General features: G+C 38.1%; 1 protein-coding gene across 5 annotated transcripts in view; it reads right to left on the bottom strand.

Annotated features, from left to right (window-relative positions):
* FAM91A1 (family with sequence similarity 91 member A1) overlaps nucleotides 1-22,022 on the bottom strand; it is a 49,308-nt gene that overhangs the window by 4,679 nt on the left and 22,607 nt on the right. For all 5 annotated transcript variants that reach the window (XM_028852237.2, XM_077942546.1, XM_077942545.1 and 2 more), the window contains 9 exon segments: nucleotides 21,475-21,607; nucleotides 12,849-12,997; nucleotides 11,432-11,566; nucleotides 11,201-11,314; nucleotides 5,699-5,771; nucleotides 4,810-4,959; nucleotides 2,675-2,779; nucleotides 2,028-2,151; nucleotides 392-461 (listed from right to left, as the gene is read on the bottom strand). In XM_028852237.2, the coding sequence (XP_028708070.2) occupies nucleotides 392-461; nucleotides 2,028-2,151; nucleotides 2,675-2,779; nucleotides 4,810-4,959; nucleotides 5,699-5,771; nucleotides 11,201-11,314; nucleotides 11,432-11,566; nucleotides 12,849-12,997; nucleotides 21,475-21,607 (1,053 nt within the window).

The raw sequence follows: 22,022 nt of genomic DNA, 5'->3' as shown, positions 1-22,022 counted from the left end.
GACGGGGGGAAGACAAAAAGTCCAGAGCACTGGCCTTTGCTGCCACAACAGACAGCCCATCCTGGCAGCGGAGAATCGTTTTAGTTATTGGGAAGTGCACTATAACCAAAAACTGGCACCTAGCACAGTACACGGCCCATAACAGACACTTAACACATTTCTGTTGAATAAAGCACCAGCACAGAACAAAGAGATCAAGCTTTGGTCTCCAAAGACCTGGCCAGTGAAATGTGCAAGTAGATTAACTTCTTGAATCTCAATGTCTTCATTTGTACAATAAAATTAATGTTTATTTCATATCTTGCTGCTGTGGTGATCAAAAACAAACAGAAGTGTTGTGCATACTTAAAGCTCCGTACAAGTACCATTTGGACTTTTTGGTTTTTGTTACCTGGAATGAGTGAACAAAGTTAAGGACTTGCAGAGAGAGTTTTCTACTGGAATGTAAGAGGTTTTGAAGGCTGGAAAAAAAAAGACAAGAAAAAGTTTAAACATAAAGGCAAGAATGAGTTTCTCATAAGAGTTCAATTTTTAGCAATTTAAATGCATCTATACATCGGGGCCAATCACAAAACATTTTAAAAAACAATTTCAATGTTTCTTATCAATGAAATTTTTGCTTGTTTTAACAATAGGGAGTAGTCATGCATCAAAAGTCCATTTTGAGCCAGGCACAGTGGCTCACGCCTTTAATCCCAGCACTCTGGGAGGTCGAGGTGGGTGAATCACGAGGTCAGGAGTTCGATACCAGCCTGACCAACATGGTGAAACCCCGTCTCTACTAAAAAAATATAAAAATTAGCCGGGTGTGGGGGTGCACGCCTGTAATCCCAGCTACTCAGGAGGCTGAGGCAGCAGAATCGCTTGAACCTGGGAGGCGGAGGTTGCAGTGAGCCGAGATTGCACCACTGCGCTCCAGCCTGGGAGACAGCGAGACTCCGACTCAAAAAAAAAAAAGTCCATTTGAAATAAAATATATAATGCAACTAAAATCAAAGTTATCGTTTCAAAAAAATTCAACTATTAGTAAACCTAACTACTAAATGAAAGAAAACTTTTCAAATGAAGACTTAGGCACTCTGAGGAATGACAACTACGACATAACCTTCAAACAACCAAAGTAATTGCAAAAGACAACCTGATAACAGATTAAACACATACCAACCCACCTTTTTTCAAATATGTAAGTCAGTAAAAATTATAGTGGTAATCTTTAAAGTTCTATAGTACTTCCATTTTTTATTTATGTATATTATTTTGTTTTCAGAGAATAGATGTTGAAATTGTCAACTGAGTATTCTTCATTTTCTGGTAAAAGCTACATTACGCCACCTAAATGAATTATTGTCCAACTTCATTTTCTGAAATAAGTCAAGAAGATCTTGACTTGTGGATTTCACCTCTCCAAGCCACCTATCGTGACAATTAGATTCACTTATATTCTTTCCTGCTAACCCAGTTTGCCTCAGAACTTTTACAACATTGCCTCTTAGCAGCTACTCACAACGGACCTGTGCTGGCATGTAAGATAAAACCTACATGTCACCTTTAAGGAAGAATACATATTCATTTTAGAAAATGTAGAAAGTGAAGCAAATTTTGTAAAGTCACCATAATCCCACCACAAACACCAATCACTGTGAACAGAATAGAACATGAGTGTGTGTATGTTAGCAGTGAGACAAATGCAGAGGCGTGTTCTGCAGACACACGTTTTTTAAAACCTAGCTTCATACTCCATATTGGCACGCCCATTCCACCACACCCTCACCTCACCTAGATTACTAAAGAAATATAATCAAAACACGTGCCCAAAATGTTTGCCTCTGACTCATTTCTGATCTAGTGAAATTTACTTTTGAAAAATACAGCAAAACCCTTAAACTAGCGATCTCTATTCAATCAACAAATATATACAGAACAATTACTGTGTTCATGTGTGGAATAAAAGAAAGTAAGATATAGTAACTATTCCCTGACAACTTAAAAATCGATATGAAAATATGACAGTGAATATAAACCCTCACCTCTCTTTTCTGCAAAGGCCATGTGTAGCAATTTTCCTACAAACTTTCTGGTTTAATTCAGAACTGAACAGTGGAATTCCAAAGCACAGCTCAAGAGGAACCCAATCTGCTTCTGCTGTGGCACCTAAGAAAGGATACATAAATTTACTTTATCATATATATCTACTTATATATATTATATATAACTGACAAGGGTTTCTTAACCTGAGGTTCATAGATTACTCCTGTGCCACTGATATCCACCAGTGGGCTTGACAGGGGAGGAAGAAATTGGAGGGGGCCAGTTAATCTCTAAACAGGACAGGCATATTTTGGGTATAAACGTGTCTGAGAAGGTACACAGCTTTCATCCAATGTTCAAAGTAGTCATTTGCCCAAAAAAAGAGTATTGCAAGACATCTGTAAGATGAGAGAATGAATCAAAACATTTACCACAGGAATAAGGTTATTAATAAGTTATTTTCAAGTCATAATTTTATAATACTTGAATTATTTTTCTAAGGATGTAAAAAGGCTTCCTAGAAAACTCTTATTTAAAAGTCTATTATGAATAATAAGAACAGACAAATGGCATGCAAATATCTTAACATAAAAGTTAAACCTCAGAAATTAGTCTAATAAAATTGCAAAAAGTTTTAGCACCATACCAGAGGTTTGCTTTGTTGTTGACTCTATAGTTGCTTCCTCAATGACCATTTCAAATGACTCTGTACTCCCATTTACATCTGAGCCAGAAGCCAAATCAGGTTCTCCTTATAATTAAAGTACACACACACTATTAGGATTCTAGCAGTTAGCAGAAGCTGCCAATAAATCAGTCCTAACATGGAAAAGACTTCAGACAATAGTAATGATGACAGAAAGAAAATGCATAATCCTTGGCTTAAAGAAGTGGTTTTAAACAGGGGAGCAATTTTGATCCCCAAGGGACATGAATGAAGACACGGATGCTATTCAATGAACACTAAACATCTGACCATATACAGGACAATCCTCCACAAAAAATTATCCAGCTCAAACTGCACATAGTGCTGAAGTTGAGAAACCCCAGCCTAAAGAAACCAAATTCAAAAGAAGGACACAAGTTACTGAAGCCATTTGCACCCCTGTGGAAATACACAGCCTGATTATGTTATTACTCTTCAAAGTTCTTTTCTGACTCATTATCTTTAGCACAGAAGATTCTCCAAGACCCCTCAGACCTTACCTATTTCTCTACTCTGATCTTCTACTACTGTCCAACAAATTCTTTCTTTTGGCCACAATGAACTACTGTTTCCTAATTCCCTCTGCCTGAAAGGCTGCCATCCTCTAAAAACACATTATCTTTTGTCTACCTAACTCTTCAATTTTCAAAACTCAAACTTCACCTTCTCTAAGAGGCCTCCTCTGTGCTGTGTTAGCGCTTTATGCAGACCCCATCACAGTCAATAACACCACACTGTATACTGACTCATGCATCTCCTCTCCAGGGTTTTAATCCTTGGAACAACATTGTCTTTTTTATTTCTTTTTTTGTGTGTGTTTGTAGAGGCAGGGTCTTGCTATATTGCTCGGGCTGGTCTCAAACTCCCAGACTCAAGCAATACTCCTGCTTTGGCCCTCCCAGAGGACTGGGATTACAGGCGTGAGCCTGTACCTGGCCGTACCTGGCCTGGTCTTATTAAATTGCTCCAGCACCTAAGCAGGTATTCCATAAATGTTTGTGGAATGAATGACATAAAAAAGGACAGCTGTAGTAGACATACTTTGAAATGACTGCTTAATTAATAGCCCTCTTCTCTAGAAAATGCCCCTATAATATTTGGCAGTCAACTATTTGGCCAAAGACAAGTGAGATAGGGGTAAGTACCTATCTCGATGGGAGCCAATCCAATCTACTGGATGGCAAGTAATCCATCACATTTCCTCAGAATTTCAAACTAAGAGGCTCATGAAATACTGTCAATCAATGGGAGATAATGAAAGATCTCCCAAAGTCAATGGACAAGAACTGGCACCATGGCAACCCAAACCACATATATGCCAATATTATGCCAGAGCAGAAACCACCAGTAAGCATGAGAAGGTGACTTGAAAATGGATTTTCAAATTAAAAAAAAAAAAAAAAGTAAGTGGTATCTAAGAAAAATTAGCTATTGTCAATATGTAGGACAGATTGGAGATAGAAAGGAGAGGCCAGAAAGGCTAAGCAGGGAACGGTTGCAACAGCAAACGTTTAAGGTTTAAACTTCAAGACCCAGACAAGAAGAGCAGTCACAGAGAATTTAAAATGAAGAGAAAGGGGAAGAAATGGACATGACAGACTTATCTAAAGCCTAATCCACAGAACCTGGAAACTAACTGAACATAGTGGAAAAAAGGAAAGAATGAGACAAAGGTAAGATTTTAGACCTAGATAATTAAGACAATGGTGCCTTTTGACAGAAAAAGTTGAAAGGGAAAAACTATTAAGTCAATTTTGGAAACATTTGTATAAAGAGACTAGAGTTTTGAAACCATCACCCTATAAAGCTAACTTAATGCAAAGCCTTATAAACACAGATATGACAGTAAAGCGCCCAAAAACCCCAAACCATTCTGTACCCCAATCCTATTTTCTTCATTTGAACAACTGATATTTGTCCAAATGATGTTCTAAAATATTTCCTCATGCTTCAGTGAAAGAATATTGAGTATTCAATAACTCAGCATCCCCACAAAGGTCTGCAGCTTTTCATATAACACTGGGTTAAACTCAAAACCAATTATCTTAATTCAAAGAATCCAACTATTGGCTAACCTCTCTCATCAGAAGCATCACTGAGTTTTCTATTTGCAAGTTGGCTGGAAGCATTCAACATGGTGACATATCCACAGAGATGCTGTAAGTCCACTCTGTTCCTTAGTATCTGCAATGCTTTATGAACACCCATATTGACATGAGTGAACTCTACGAACAGAATGGACATCACATTAGTGAACAGTTTCTAATAACACAACGCCAACAGCTTAAACATACTTTATTAAACAACTCTTAGAACTACTTTTACACTTTAATACATCATAATTGATTCCAATAAAGAAGTATATAAAGTTGTTATTCTTACTGAAACTAAAGCTAACAATGTACTTGAAATCACATGCCTAAATTATTTATATCTTAACTCAAGTTCTCATAAATATGTGAACTTACAAAAAAGAAAAATGCTCTATATTCAAATATAAAGAAACCTCTTTTGTATAATTCACACAATAATCCCCCATGGCAAAGGATCTACTAAGCAGTTTTTGAGATTTTATACATTTTCAGATCCTGTTGTCACTATCTGCATCTCCAGGTAAACAATTTTTTTTTCCCTTAGACTTTATGAAGTATTAGCCAGTTGTGTGAATGATAAAAAAGGAGAAATAGAGAAAAGTCTTCCGTCTAGGCAGATACCTACTTACTCTCTTTATTCCCAAGACAGACTAGTAGTCTTTCAAAAATCCTAAATGGGTCTTATTCTAACAGTTCTTTGTGGATGGCAAAGCACACGACAAAAAACTACCTTTTGCCAACACTCTTTAATAGCAAAGAACCTAGAACCTAAAAATTTTAAGATTTCCTGCCATGTTTTCCACCAAACTGTTGACATGAGTAATAATTTAAAAAAAAAAAAAAAAGTCAATAGATACAATTCAAAAGGTACCTCCTTGTAGTTCTGTTTCATCAAATGGAAATGGGACATGGACAGTTTCTCCTATCCCATGCAAACCATGCCCCTAAACATAAACAAAAGTTAAAAGGTATACAAGAAACCTTCACTTCCAATCACTGATATTCAAAAGTAGATAAGATTGTGTCGCATAATAGTATATTCCATATTAATACCTCATCAAAATTCTTTCAACAATTTTCTATTTTTCTACAGCAAGCAGTGATAACCTTACGTGTGTAATAACCTATAAGGCAATGTTTCTCAAATTGAATGTATAGGCCAATGCAAAAAAAGGAGGCTAATTTAACAGGTAAATCAGGTGTTAGCCAAGTGAAGCATGAATGAGGTCAAGTTTATTCACACAAAGGTTAGCTAGAGTTCTGAGAAGGAAAAGTGGCAGAAGAATCCCCATAATCACATAGCATACCACAGGTTAAGAGTGCAAAACTCAAAAACCTGCCCTGAAATAAAATATATTCAGAATTACTTGCTATAATATTATAATTACATATAATTGGAAACAACCAAAATGTCCACCAACAGGGGACTGGTTAATTAAATTAGGAGACATAACTTCAGTGGAGGTGCATAAATGAAAGAAAGCTATGACCTGCAATGGAAAGATCTCCAGTTGCTAAATGGAAAGGTAAGGAGCATATCTGTGTGCAGATACTTGCATATGCATAAAGACACTCTGGAAGGATACAGGAGAAATGAACAGATGAAATTATCTGATTTGGAAGAGAGATGGGGAGTGGAAACTTGGTAGACAGGGTTAGCAGGGGAGTAATACTTTTCTCTCTATACGCTTTTTTTTGTTTGTTTGTTTTTTTAAGACAGAGTCTTGCTCTGCTACCCAGGCTGGAGCGCAATGGCACAATTTTGGCTCACTGCAACCTCCACCCACCAGGTTCAAGCAATTATCCTGCCTCGGCCTCCTGAGTAGCTAAGATTACAGGCACCCGCCACCACACCCAGCTAACTTTTTTTTTGTATTTTTAGTAGAGACTGGGTTTGTCCATGTTGACCAGGCTGATATCAAACTCCTGACTTCAAGTGATCCACCTGCCTCAGCCTCCCAAAGTACTGGGATTACAGGTGTGAGCCACTGCACCTGGGCTCTATACCTTTAATAATATTTTATTTTTGAATCATGTGAATGTACTATTAGTTCAAAAATTAAATTTAAAAAATCTGAGTCTACCCACTTCACTCTCATGTTGCAAATGGTAATTCAGTTTCATGTACCACGTTCAATTAATATTGTTCATTTGAGTTTTGTTTTAAAGCTTTGCTTATATTTAATTCCAAAATTTGATTTGAATTTGTAGTTGTGTAATAACAACAAGCATGAAGAATTTAACTTAATGTCTACATGTATTTAGAACTGTTATAATAGAAATATAATACTGAGGATCTGTAAATTTTTCCCTTTAAGAGAGACCCATACATTATTCAACTTCAAGAAACCCTGATATATCCGAAGGAAAGCATACTCTTTCCGTTGTTTCATATAACAATTTAAATATATTTCTCAGAGCTCTCTTTTGATTCCCTAAACCAGATGGCTGCAATAAATTATGGTTTTAACTAAAAATCTTAATTTGTAACACGTTTAAAATTCCAATAAGGTAAATTTATTTCCATCAAATTTAATTAAAAAGGCATTTTTCTCTAGCAAAAGCAAAACTCCTTAATAAACACTTTAAAAACAGTACTATCAGCCTGGTGTGGTGGCTCACACCTGTAAGCCCAGCACTTTTGGAGGTCAAGGCAGGTGGATCACTTGAGCCCAGTAGCTCGAGACCAGCCTGGGCAACATGGTGAAACCCTGTCTCTATAAAAAATTAGCCAGGCATGGTGGCGTGAGATTGCAGTCCCGGCTACTATAGAGGCTAAGGCAGGAGGATCTCTTGAGCCTGGGGAAGTCAAGGCTGCAGTGAGCTGTGATCATGCCACTGACTTCAGCCTAGGTGACAAAGTGAGACCGTGTCTCAAAAAAATAAAAACAGGCACTGTCTGCTGATTTGGTTGTTTTTCTATCCATATTTTGCATTAGCCCTCACCCAAAAAAAAAAAAAAAAAACCTAATTTAGCTTGACCTACAGAGTACCACCTACAGAAATGACCGTGGCAACCACCACTCTCATTTTACTTTATTCAAAAAAAGATTTGTTACTATAAATTAAGACAGGGTTTCACTATGTTAACCAAGTTAGTCTCCAACTTTTGGACTCAAGCAATTCACCTCAGCCTTCTGAAGTGCTGGAATTACAGGTGTGAGCCACTGCACCCAGCCACTCTTCATTTTAAAGGTAAGGAAAACTGAAGCTCATAGAATCACCCATTGTTCCTTCACTCTACTTCTACTGCCACTACCAACACAGTAACATTTTCTGAGATCTTCCCATGTGCTAAACACAGTGCTCAAGTCATTCTTTTCAAAAATCTTAAAAAGATAGGAACTTTATCTCCAGTTTATAGGTAAAGACACAAAAGGTATTTAACTTGCCCAAGATTACTAGCAAATGATGGAACCAAGATCTGAGTTTAGGCAGTCTGACTGAAGTCCATGTCTAGCCCATTCTATGATGCTATCTCCCGTGACTACCCCATACTACATATCTTCCCTGGCTAATTTCATCCTCTCATGGTTTCAACTACCATCTCCCAGCTGATGCTGACACACTTAATCACTCTTGTCTAACCTCTCATCTGAATTTCAGAATATTTCCAGTTACCACAGGCACCACATAAACACAATGCATCAACTGCCCCATAAATGTGCTCCTCCTCCTGTGTTCCCTAGAGTAGTGGTATCACCACCTCCCGCGATATCACCTCCTCCCGTGTTCCCTAGAGTAGTGGTATCACCACCTCCCACGATATCACCTCCTCCCGTGTTCCCTAGAGTAGTGGTATCACCACCTCCCGCGATATCACCTCCTCCCGTGTTCCCTAGAGTAGTGGTATCACCTCCTCCCGTGTTCCCTAGAGTAGTGGTATCACCACCTCCCGCGTTTGCTAGAGTAGTGGCATCACCACCCTTCTACCTTCATAAGCCAAATACCTCAGAATCTTTCTTCCCTCTTCCCATCTCTTTCTCAGATATCTGATCAATTCTATTAATTGTGTATTTGTAGTAGTTCTTAAATCCGTTTTTCCTTTCAATTCTTATTACCATGTCCTTGATCCAGGCTATCTTTATCTCTTATCTAAACTACTACACACAGTCCTAACTGGTCTTCTTGTTGCAGGTGTCTCCCCACTCCCTTCCATTCTCAATATCATCCCAAGGTTGATTCCTAAAACACATTTGACCACGTTAATCCCAGTTACCCCCCTGTAATTGCTACCATGAATCTACAGGTCAACGTCTCAGCTCCACAGCAGAACACTCAAGGCACGTGGCACTGCAGGGCCCACCTACTTCTTCAGACTCATCTCTGACCACAACTCCCTCACACTCCAGCTCACCGCTCAAAAACACCGAACAGCTATTGGCCCTGGCATGCTATGTCACTTCATATTCTTATTTATTTATTCCACAAACACTAACTGGACAACTACTATGACCTGAGCACTGTGCTGGGCACTAGAAAAATAGCAGCAAATTAAAAAAAAAAAAAAATTCCTTGCCCAGAGATTTAATCATCCTGACCCCTCCTTTTGTATTCAGCCTGGGTCTCACTTTCTCTAAGGAACCTCTCCTAAACCCTTCTCCTTGCCCCAAGGCTGGACTGGATACTTCTTTTTAAGTCTTCCACTATATGTAATTCTATTCGATAAACTGAAACTGAGTGCTTATGCGCCTTTTCCCACCATCCTTAAATTCCTTGAAGATGGTGGGTCTTGTCTTATTTGCATATTCACACTAATTAGCACAAAATAAGCACATTCAATTGTTAAGATGGATGAACTGACAACATCTTTACAGAGAACCTATTATGTGCCAGAAAAGTGTGCTACACATTTGATACGTACATTTTCATTTCATTCTCTCAATTCTATGAACATAAACTGCCTACCTTACCATTAGCGGCTATTATTATAAGTGTTTGTTATTATACAATAGATATTGGCATCTCCATGTTATAGGTGGGAAATAAAGTGTAAGGTTTATCACAAAAATGCCACACAGCCCAATAAGCACACACAGAGGCTCAACACCAGTAGCCATAGGGAAAATGTAAATCAAAACTATAATGAGATACCACTCTACACCCCCTAGGGTGGTTATCATCCAAAAGCCACATAATATCAAGTGTCTGTGGGAATGTAAAATGACGCAGCCACTTTGCAAGACAGTCTGGCAGTTCCTTAAATGCTTAAACATAGAATTACCATATGACCCAGTAATTCCATCCCTATATATATATAGCCAAGAGAAATGAAAACATATGTCCACAGAAAAACTTGTACACAAATGTTTATGACAGCATTCTTCATAATGGCCAAAAGGTGAAAACAACCCACATGTCCACCAACTGATGGAGGAATAAACAAAACGTGGCATATCCATACAATGGAACATTATTTGGCCATAAAAAGGAATGAAGTATTGATACAACAACATGATGAACCTTGAAAACATTATATTAAATGAAGGAAGCCAGTCACAAAAGACCACGTTATATATGATTCCATGCATATAAATGCCCAGATTAGGAAAATCTGTAGAGACAACAAGTAGATTAGTGTTGTTTAAGACTAGGGGGAAGGAGGGGAGTAGCAGGGAGAAAATAGAAGAGTGATCACGAAAGGATGCAGGGTTTCTTTTTAAGGTAATGAAATGTGCTAAAATTGAGTGTGGTGATGGCTGTACATATCTGTGAACACACTAAAACCCACTAAATGCACAATTTAAATTGGTGAGTTGTACAGTATGTGAATTATATACTCAATACAGTAGTCTCCTTTTATCTGAGGTTTTGCTTTCCATGGTTTTAGTTATTATCTGTGGTCAACCAAGGTCTGAAAATAGCTGAGTATAGTATAACAAGATATTTTGAGAGAGACCACATTCATATAACTTGTATTACAGTATGCTATTTTCTTATTAGTAATTGTTAATCTCTTACTGTGTCTGATTTATAAATGAAACTTTATCATATGTATGTATAGGAAAACGCATACTATATATAGGGTTACTATTGGTGGTTTCAGGCATCCCCTGGGGGTTCTGGAACATATCCCCCACAGATGGGGAAACTACTGTAAAGCTATTATTAAAAAAACAAAATTGTTGTCACGCAGCTAGCAGAAGGTAGGCTGCAATGCAAACCTGGGTCTAACCTTAAAGTTCATGTTATTTCTGCCACTCCCACACTGCCAAAGGGCCAGGACTAAAATCCACATCTCTGACTTTTTACATTCAACTTTATAAATTTCGAATGACTGATATTTTATTACAACTCAATATAGAAAGCTAGAAAAATCATCATCTTTACAATCAAAAGTCAAAATTGATTATTTCAAATAAGATAAATGTACCTGAATTAAAACTGCAGAATGTGTTAAAGCATCATTCAACATCGTGAGCACATTTGAGGTAGGAACTACTCCAGGATCATGACCCCAAGATGTTATTAGCAATCGATCATAACTCTATTGAAAAGAAATTAACAGGTAAAATGGCATTCGGAAATAAGGAAATTATTAAGAAGTTATCTAGTGTACTGCTCACACACACACAAAAAAACCATCCAAACCTCACACACATACCTGAAATATATCTGGCAGTTTTCGAAGTCTTGTACCTTTGGACAATAAAAGGGATGGTGGTCCTTGTCCAGTGATATGATAAATGTACAGTTTAAACCAGACAGAGCTGACTTCTGGGATAGCTGGTCCAATATGCTACAATCATAGAACAGTTAAGATAAAGTTATAATAAAGTGTTACATAAGTGACCGAGAACAGTCTTACAAACAGCAAATCCCTTCACATAAATGTTAACTGTAATTATCCTCATGAAAATAAATTTTAAATGTTTCATTAAAATAGTTTCAATTTTATACTGGAATTAAGAAATTATGTCTTGTCATTTCAATTAAGAGAATGGACTCTGGAGAAGACTGCCTAGTTTAGAATTTTGGTTTTATCCATCCAGCCATATCACCTTAAGAAGATTACTTAAGCTCTCTGTGCCTCATTTTGCTCAATCTATAAAATAGCAATAAAGAATCTACCTCAAGAGGATGTTGTAAGGTTGTTGAAAAAGCTTAAAATAGTACCTGGAATATAATAAACTTGATATTAAAGTGTTAGCTATTATTATCATTAATCACATACAATTTTCACAAAAGAAATCACCTACCCTTCCATCCATTTTACCATTTATTCGGCAGTTCATGGATTCCTACCATGTCTGGAGGTTGTGTTAAAGAATAAGAGGAGGTTGGGGGGTATGCACAAAGAATTATTTTAAAAAGGTTAGTTAGATGCAAATCTCTTGTTGAATATTAAAGACAAAATTGGTGTGAAGACAGGATCCTCACTGAGGCAGCTAGAACATAGGCAAATTAACTGTACAAGAATCCCTTCCTTTCTGCTACATCATTGAACCCTGCATTATCTAGGAAACCAGGTAAGATGTAGCACTGAAGAACAGCAACATAATCTCCACTCTGAAAATGGCACAGGCCACAACTTCCTTGTTAAGTATACAAATGAATGCAACTGATATATATATATTTTTTTCTTAAGTAAAAGTCCAGAAGGAATTTTCACATATAAATTATACAGTTAACCAGAGTTCTAGCTTTCAAGCACCATCTTTTCTTTTCAGCTTATTCAGTATCACAGCCCCACTTCGAAGACATTTAACTTTTCCTAATTAAATTTATCTGATCCCTCAGAATGATGCCAGCTTCCTTTTTGGAGCATCCTAAAACATTCTCTTTAAAATATTCTGTAAAGGAATAAATTTTAATCCAATGTGTCACAAGTCACTAGGTGATACATATATAAAATATACCAATTACACTCCACAAATTGAACATATCATCTTACAAAGGCATAAAATACAAAATTGCTTTCTATGATTCAGTGATTTTAATAGTTGGTGTCTGCAGATAAAGAAAACAAAACTGACGGGACTCATGACACTACCAAGTGGATCCTCCAAGTAGGTCTTTACCTGAGGGGTGCAGCTGCTGACAGGCCGGATTTCATTGGTGAGGGGAGCCATGGAAACAAGCAGCGTGTAATTTTTGTTTAGAACTCTGCTGCAAGTTGCAGGGTCCAGACCAAGAAGGCTTTCACAGCGTAAGAGATCCAGAGGAAAACCTGAGTTATGATCAAGCACACACAGAGAATAAAAGACTGACAGTGTGAAACAAAAATATTGAAGATGCAATATTGATAACTGACTTAAGATTTTAAATTTTCTTTTTAAGGTAGAGTAACTCTATTAAGAAGCACCAAATTTCCTAGGAGACCACCAAGATACTTTAAGATGCAAAGCTAAAACGTTTTATTCTTTGGTCTAGACAATCATCTACTTCAGGTTACTTTTTACTGCAACAAGATGTACTTGTTTTACCGTACTTCCTCTCTCCATCTGGAGCCACTCTACAACAGTGGCATACCACTGACCCTCGAACAGAGGAGTTACAGATGCTGACCCCTGGCACAGTCAAAAATCTGTATATAACTTCAGACTTCCCAATGACTTAACTACTAATAGCCTACTGCTGACTGGAAGCCTTACCAATAACATGAACAGCTGATTAATACATATTTTATATGTTATATGTACTATATGCTATATTCTTACAATAAAGCTAGAAAAAAATCATAAGGAAGAAAAAATATATTACTATTAAGTGGAAGTGGATCATCATAAAGGTCTTTATCCTCGTCTTCACAGGAAATAGGTTGAAGAGGAGGAAGAAGAGGAAGGGCTGGGCTTGTTGTCTCCGAGGTAACAGAGGCAGAAGAGCTGGAAGGGGAGGCAGGAGAGGCAGGCATGCTCGGCGTAACTTTACGGAAACACACTGTAAGTTCCCTCTAACTTTCTTGTTTCTTAACGTTATCTAAAAATGTCTCTATACAGTACCAATTCTTCTTCTGCCATCTGCTTTAGTTTCAGTGTCTGTATCATAGAAGAGTGCACAGAAGTCAAAAGCAGTCTTGAATAATCAGAACCCTGCCAGACGCTCTAATGTCGATTTGTTTTCTGGCACTGCTTTTTCTATGTCTTCCTCACTGTCTGGCACTCATTTGGAAGCACCCATCTCCATCAAGGTGTCTATCTATTAGCTCTTGAATTTCAAGACCCATATCTTTTTTTTTTTTTTTTTTTTTTTTTTGAGACGGAGTCTCTCTGACGCCAGGCTGGAGTGCAGTGGCACCATTTCAGCTCACTGCAACCTCTGTCTCCCAGGTTCAAGTGATTCTCCTGCCTCAGTCTCCTGAGTAGCTGGGACTACAGGTGCCACCACCACGCCCAGGTAATTTTTGTATTTTTAGTAAAGACAAGGTTTTACTATGTTGGCCAGGATGGTCTCTATCTCCTGACCTCATCATCTGCCCGCCTCGGCCTCCCAAAGTGTTGGGATTACAGGCATGAGCCACCACGCCCAGCCAAGACCGGTATCTTAAAATGCTTCAGGCTGGGCGCAGTGACTCATGCCTGTAATCCCAGCACTCTGGGAGGCCAAGGTGGGTGCATCATGAGGTCAGGAGATCGAGACCATCCTGGTCAACATGGTGAAACCCTGTCTCTACTAAAATACAAAAAATTAGCTGGGTGTGGTAGCACATACCCGTTGTCCCAGCTACTCGGGAGGCTGAGGCAGGGGAATCGGTTGACCCGGGAGGCAGAGGCCGCAATGAGCCGAGATTGTGCCACTGCACTCCAACCTGGATAACAGAGTGAGACTCCATCTCCAAAAAAAAATAAAAAAAGCCCTTCACTCCCCACCTTTTAGCCATATCCAAAATCTCTTTCATTATTTCCTAGATTAGCTCTGTTGTAAACCCTGTGAAGTCAGGTACAACATCTAGACAGTTTTCTCCAGCAGAAATTTATTATTTTAGGCTTGATGGCCTTCACAGCTTTTTCTAAAACAATGATGGCATCTTCAGGGGTGTAATTCTTCCAGACTTTCATGAGGTTCTATTAGAGTTCTCTTCCATAGTGCAGACAATCCTTTTAGAGTACTGTGGGTAAAGAGCCTTAAAGGTCACTATGACCCCCTGATTTAGAGGCTGAATCAGAGACTGTGTTTGGGGCAAGTAGATCACTTCAATGTCTTCAGTGTTGAACTCATGCGGGTTCTGCGTGGGTTCACCAGGACCACTGTCCAGTACCAAAAGAACTTTAAAGGCAGTCCCTTACTGGCAAGGTACTTCCTGACTTCAGGGACAAAAACATCAAAGGAACTAGTCCAGAAAAGGGGTTCTTATTGCCCAGGCCCTTCTGCTGTACAGCCAAAAGACTGGCAGCTGGCATTTATCTTTTCCCTTCAAGGCTCAGCAGCTTTATAGATAAGGGCAGTCCTGACCAGAAACCTGACTACATTTGCACAAAACAGTAGTAAGCCTGTCCCTTTCTGCCTTAAATCCTGGTGCTCATTTCTCTTCCTTATTAATAAATGTCCTTTATGCCATTTTTTTCCAGAACAGGACACTTTTGCATGCATTAAAGACCTCTTCAGGCAGATATCCCTTCTCCTCAATGATTTTCTTAATGGTATCTGTATTACTCCATTCTTGCATTGCTATAAAGAAATATCTCAGACTGGGTAATTTATGAAGAAAATAGGTTTAATTGGTTCATGGTTCTGCAGGCTATACAGGAAGCGGAATGGCCTCTGCTTCTGAGGAGGCCTTAGGAAGCTGACAATCATGGCAGAAGGTGAAAGGGAAGCAGGCACATCTTAACATGGCCGGAGCAGGAGGAAGAGAGAGATGGGGAACGTGCACACACTTTTAAACAACCAGATCTCGTGAGAACTCACTATCGTGATGACAGCTTTGGTGGGCGGGGGGGAGGAGGGGGTGTTAAACCATGAGAAACTGCCCCCATGATCCAATAACCTCCCACCAAGCCCCACCTCCAACACTGGGGATTACAATTAGACATGAGATTTGGGTGGGGACACAGATCAAAACATACTAGCATCTGGGAACTCATCTGCTGCCTCTCGGTCAACAGAAATTTCTTCTCCTGCTATCTTAACAGTTTTTAAGCCAAACCTCTTAAAATTATTAAACCATCCTTTGCTAGCATTAAATTCCCCAGCTTAAGAGAATATTATCTTTCATTTGCTTTGTCATAATGACTTTGCTTTTTCTCAAATCATATTAGAGTCTATAGGTATGCCTTTCTTATAGCAATCCTGCACTGACATAAAAGCTGCATTTTCAATATGAGAAAAAGAAAGTATTTTGCAAAAAGTGCAATGTTTTCATGCCTGTTGGCATAGAGGTACAAACAGCTTCATAAATTTCCTTCTCTTATTTAACAATCGTCTTTTACACTGATTTACCTATCCTGAATGATGGGCAACTGCAGCTGCAGAGCTCAATCTGCAGTACATACCATGCAATTCAACTTTTTCTTGTAATGTTACGACTTTTCTCTGCTTCTTGGGAGAATTTCCAGCATCACTAGTGGCTCTCTGTATGGCTCCCCTAGTGTTATTCAAGGTTTATGGTACTGCATTAAATCAATGAAAAATATGAGAGAACCACGAGAGATCACTTTTAACTGTAATGGGCAATTTAACGTAAAGACACATTGCTCACCCAAAGATGATCAGTGTCACAGAGTATTTTAAGCAGGTACTCAAGTAGATACAACACTTGAGCTCATCACAAGAGCAACAAGAGATATCTACAAAATTATTACAGTAGTATAATATGTACTACAGGTAATTTTATGCAGTTATGGCTTAATACTATATGTTTCCATTTATTTACATTTCTCTCAACTGCAATGTCGCTGTGCAATCTGTAAATGTGTGCATTAAGTTCTGATATGTTTGAATGTTTTATAATGGATCTGTATATATTTTATGGTAACAAATGACAAAATAGACTAGTATCTAGATGTATTTTATACATACACGATACATGTAACTTTTCCTTAACTTCTTCAACATCTGGTTTGCCTGCAAGTTTTTTCAAATCATCACAAATTTCCAAAAAATGTTCTAACACGTTTACTCATAAAAATCAGCCCATAAGTGCATGTGTGCAATTCATAGCCATGTTGTTCACTTGTCAACTGTATTACGAAAGCCTAAGTCCCAGGAGAAGCTATGTGCTTCTCTCCTCCAGTTTCCGATCTCTACAAAGAGAATCATGGTCAAGTCCTCATTTTAGTATAGGGGCAAGAGCTCCTCATTTGGAAATGTGTATCCTAGATTTCCGGTCCATAAAGCATGAACTCACTCAACATACAACAGATTTTCAGCATTCTTATTCTTAATCCTTTTGAAAAATACCAAATCCTATTGCTCTCTAAAAAGAGATATTTAACGTTAAAAGAAACTTCCGAAGATCAAGGTAGCTATCTCCTCCTTCAAGCAAGAATATATCTAAAAATATATATATATATATGTGTATATATATATAATGGCCTCCTGAAAATGCCTAGAAGCAATGAGCACAACTAACACCAGTATCTTGGTCTCTAATAGCAATCCCCAGTAAAAGAAATTAGGCTTCTAGGAAAAATGGCTGATTCCAGGACTGAGGCAGAATAAACACACAATAAGATCTTATTACTTGGCCAGAAAGTAAAGAATTGCTTAGGGGAGAAAACTGGAGGCATGTCATAAGGAGAAAGGAGACAGGAGCAAGCTTAAAGGAAATTCTCAGGGCAAAATCTGAGAAAACTGGGGCACAAAAATAATTGAGAGGCAACAATGACTAATCACAGACTACTGAAAAAATAAGAATTCCTAAATTCATACAGAGAATACGAGAGAATGCCTGGTCACAACTGTTAAATACGGCAGAAGTGCTAAAGTGGGGGAAAAATGACCAATCTCCAACCATCAAAATACAGAATGGTTCAGGCAAGAACCACCAATGGATTCTAAATCTAGGAGGAAACACTGATGAGGAGTGGGATATCTGCATGGCCTCAAAGTATCTCCCCACAGATTGCTTATCAGTTGTGAGGGAAAAAAAATAGTTGACGATACAGTGGAAAAATCAGACAATCCATTAACTGGGTGATCAAAATTAACATCACCAATGAAGGGTAGATGGAAAGCACTGGGTGTGAGGAAGGGGGATGACAGGGTGAGGTACTGGATAGCAGATCACAGAATGTTTAACCATAAGGTCAGCATATTTTCTGGGAGGGGTCCTAAAGCAAGGGATACACCTTGCTCAGGCTGAGGGTGAGACAAACTTCACGGAGCTAGAAGGACAGAAGCTTAAACAAGCTTTGGCTAACAAGCATTTTGTTCTGACTGATAATTCAGAACAGGCAGTTCGGCCCACTGCTTATGAGGCAAAGCAAGGGAATGTGGAGGATCTGTTTCTGACCTTGTCACAGGTGAACAGAAAGGAGCGGGGAATTCACCTTTGAATCTCATCTAAGTCATATGGGGAAAAAGTGTGTCCTTGCACTAAGCCCCTTCCCAAAACACAGAAGGGTGAGGGGATGTCTTAACCTTCAGGCAAAATTCAACATTATCAATGTCAAGTATAGATAATACTTAATATATACTAAAACAGGGAAAGTAAGAAGTCCAAAGATTTCATGGTGGTTAGAACACATTTCTAATAGCTTTACAACTGTGATTGCTTTCCTACAAAACGTGGTTTAATTCCTAAACATTTCCACAGTACTAGGCTGCCAAATTATAAACAGTGGTTTTTATGTCTGACTTATACTAATCACAGTTAAACAATGTCTTTTTAAAGACAAAGATACCTGGGGGGAAAATCATGCTTATAAAATGAGAAAAAAATAGACCAAACATCACTTTTATGTACAAGCAGTGTCCCATCCTATTTGAAATCAAAGGATTAAGGACTCTTAGGACTAAGAAACTAGTTCCACGTATAACAGAGTTTGCTTGTATAATATCACAACGCTTTTGTTTTATAATGGATAACAAGTACTACATGATATATTCAAAGTATAAATTATTAGTAACATAAAAATAAAATTCTTTTACTCAAACAAGATGCTTAAAACACCAACACTAGAGGATTTCTTTTTTTTCTTCTGAGACGGAGTCTCAGTCTGTTGCCCAGGCTGGAGTGCAGTGGCGCCATCTCAGCTCACTGCAACCTCAGCCTCCCAGGTTCAAGCAATTCTCCTGCCTCAGCCTCCCGAATAGCTGGGATTACAGGTGCCTGCCACCACACTTGGCTAATTTTTATATCTTTAGTAAAGAGGGGTTTCACCATGTTGGTCAGTCTGGTCTCAAACTCCTGACCTCAAGTGATCTGCCCACCTCGAGCTCCCAAAGTGCTGGTATTACAGGCATGAACCACCACGCCCGGCAGAGAATTTCTTTTCTAAAAAAAGAGTAAGGTTCAGTTACCAAGCCCAGTACCTGCAGAAAGCAACATTTCTCAACAGGGCAAGCATGAAGCCTTAATGCCCTAAGATAACCTCTATATCGAACGAATGACCTTTCTCATGCATTGAGAATGGTACTAATGTACACCATCATGAGAAAAACTGAGAAACAGTCATGCCAATCAGTTTCCATGTTCTGCAATTCAGATGAGGAGCTCAGCTAAGAAGTGCAAGTAGCAAAAATGAAATTTCATAAATAATTGCAGGTTTGGTCTTAAGGGGAGGCATTCATCAAATTTAACTTTGGAGACCCAGCAATTATTCTAAGCAATTAAATCTCCAACTAGTGTCAGGAACAGTCTAACATTAAACCCACCTTAAAGGTTAGGATTGCACGGGACTATTTTCATAGAGAATAGGTTTAGATTTACCATTTAACTTACTTCATGGTACACTGACTATTCATGGGGAAAAAGTTTAGCCCAGATTACCAAGCAACAAATGTTTATGAGTAAATCAATACAAAGCTTAGCGTTCAAGAGAAGGTAATACAAGGGACAGGGCAATGGAAAAAAATTCAACAGACATGGATTCAAGTCTTCCATTCCTGGCTCTTCCATTTACTAATAATATGGGCTTTGATGACTAAAAACAAGCAGAAGATTTAGCTAATATAAACTCCAATTTCTTTATCTATAATAGGAGTTACACTTCACGGCTCACCAGTACTCTCTAACATTCTCAGATTCTGGGATAGGCAGGAAAGGACAATGTATTTCAAGACAGCTTTAACAGAATATTTCAAATCATCTAACGCATTACCTCCATAAAGCACTAAAAAGTCCCAGAAATTCCAGGAGTTTTATATCCAAAGACATCTTCAAGACTGTGCCACTCACCACTGCTTCATCACATGATTTAGTATTTATTAACACAAAAATGGTTATCCACCAACAAATGCCTACCCGTAAGTGCTTCAGACTCTTGGCATTTGGTGATTTAATATTCTCAGTTTAAACTATTTATGAATGATCTCAAAAAGAGCCCCAGTATGCAACAATTTGTAATTCTTCAGATAAGGCATATTAAGGCTGCAGAAGTGTATCACTTGATACTAAGTGAGTCTAGCCTCACTCAAGTAAACTACCCAGCATGTGCTTCTCGGAACTTCAGCAGTGCTCTGAACCTAAACCAAGAGAAAATAGACTTTGCAACAAAAATACCACTTTTATGCCATTCACTCTAATAATCATATAAGAGATATAAGACATTATTCAAAAGTAGTAAATCAAAAACTATGTGACAGCTTGTGAAGTAACAGCTGAATCCTCCCTCAATATTAAAAACTGAGCTGAAAAGAAAGCCGGATGCTAGTGAGAGAATAAATGAAAATGGAGATGATTAAGAAACTGATGTTCTTGGCTAGAAAAATAGCCTTTAGGTAAATGAAACTAAGCAAAATTAAATGTTACAGTGGTATTGAGGACCCATGAAGCCCCAAGACACAACAACTCTTGTGAACTCCTAAGAACTTGGGCCAAGTGCTCATGCGGTGGTGCCCAAGCCTAGCTGAGCACTGGAATCATCTTTCAAAAACACAAATTCCTGGGGGCCACGCCACATCTCAAAACCGACTGAATCCAAATCCCCATCTGGGTGGAAATTCTGACACCATCAATTCAAGTAAAGCTTGGGAACCCCCAACTATCACAAAACCGAGAGTGCCCAGTAAGGCAACAGCTCCATTAAAGTTCATCAACACCTTAAAATTGCCACTACTTCTTTTACTCTTTAAAAAGAATTATCTATTTCCTTTTTAAAAGTAAAATCTTTTGGTAAGTATTGTAGTAGCATTTGAGCAGAAGGCTCCTCTTTATTCTTTTCATTATGATGGAATCTTTCATTCTTGAAATTTTATGCTTCCTACATTAACTAAATGTGTGCCCTTGTTCACCCCTCAGAGCTGATGCCTGTTCTAAATTCCATCCAGCTACTTACATAAATTAACATTCTAACACTTTTGTAGGTATTGAACAGATTTAAATACTACAAATGTTAGTGGCACATGAGAAGAGAAAAACTAAAATAAGGTTAAGAAATAGTTAACACGCAAGAAATTCACAAAACAGGTCTCTAGTTTTAAATTCAATATGTTATCTATACAAGATATGTAAGTGATGATTATATAAGTGAGCATGATCTGTTTAATTTCTTAGAAAAAGGTTTCATATGATCATGTCTTCAAAATTAAATATATTTATCATACCATAATTGGGTTGGTCTGGCTGTGCAGTTTGCGCAACTAGGTCTTTGTTATGACGCAGAAACAGTATTGTGTTTCTCAGAGTAAGTGCATGATCAAAATATCTCTGTGCTTCTCCTTCACCAGTGCTCTGAACCTAAACCAAGAGAAAACAGATTCTGCAACAAAAATACCACTTTTATGCCATTCACTCTAATAATCATATAATAGAGATATAAGACATTATTCAAAAGTAGTATATCAAAAATTTGCCCAGGCAATACTGAAACAAGTTATTAACCTCAGTTTTGGTTGAGTTCCCAATTTTACTGCATCTATGAAGATAGAAATTACTTCAATTAAGACTAACAATTTTAGCAATTGAATAATGCTAAGTTATAGCATTATATGTTACATGTTCCATGTAGGATTCAAATAGAGGGCTTGAACAACTCTAAAACCCATATTCTACTCCATCTAGGAAAGTACCCCAATCCAAGGTCACCAGTTTTACCTATAATTCTCATCACTGTGTTCACAATTCTGCATTACCAGTTACTAGGGACACTGGA

Source organism: Macaca mulatta, chromosome 8, assembly GCF_049350105.2.
Source record: "Macaca mulatta isolate MMU2019108-1 chromosome 8, T2T-MMU8v2.0, whole genome shotgun sequence".
In the NCBI taxonomy this organism is placed as follows: domain Eukaryota; kingdom Metazoa; phylum Chordata; class Mammalia; order Primates; family Cercopithecidae; genus Macaca; species Macaca mulatta.
The sequence above is the reverse complement of the archived record's forward strand: the minus strand, read 5'-3'. Positions and strand labels throughout refer to the sequence as shown.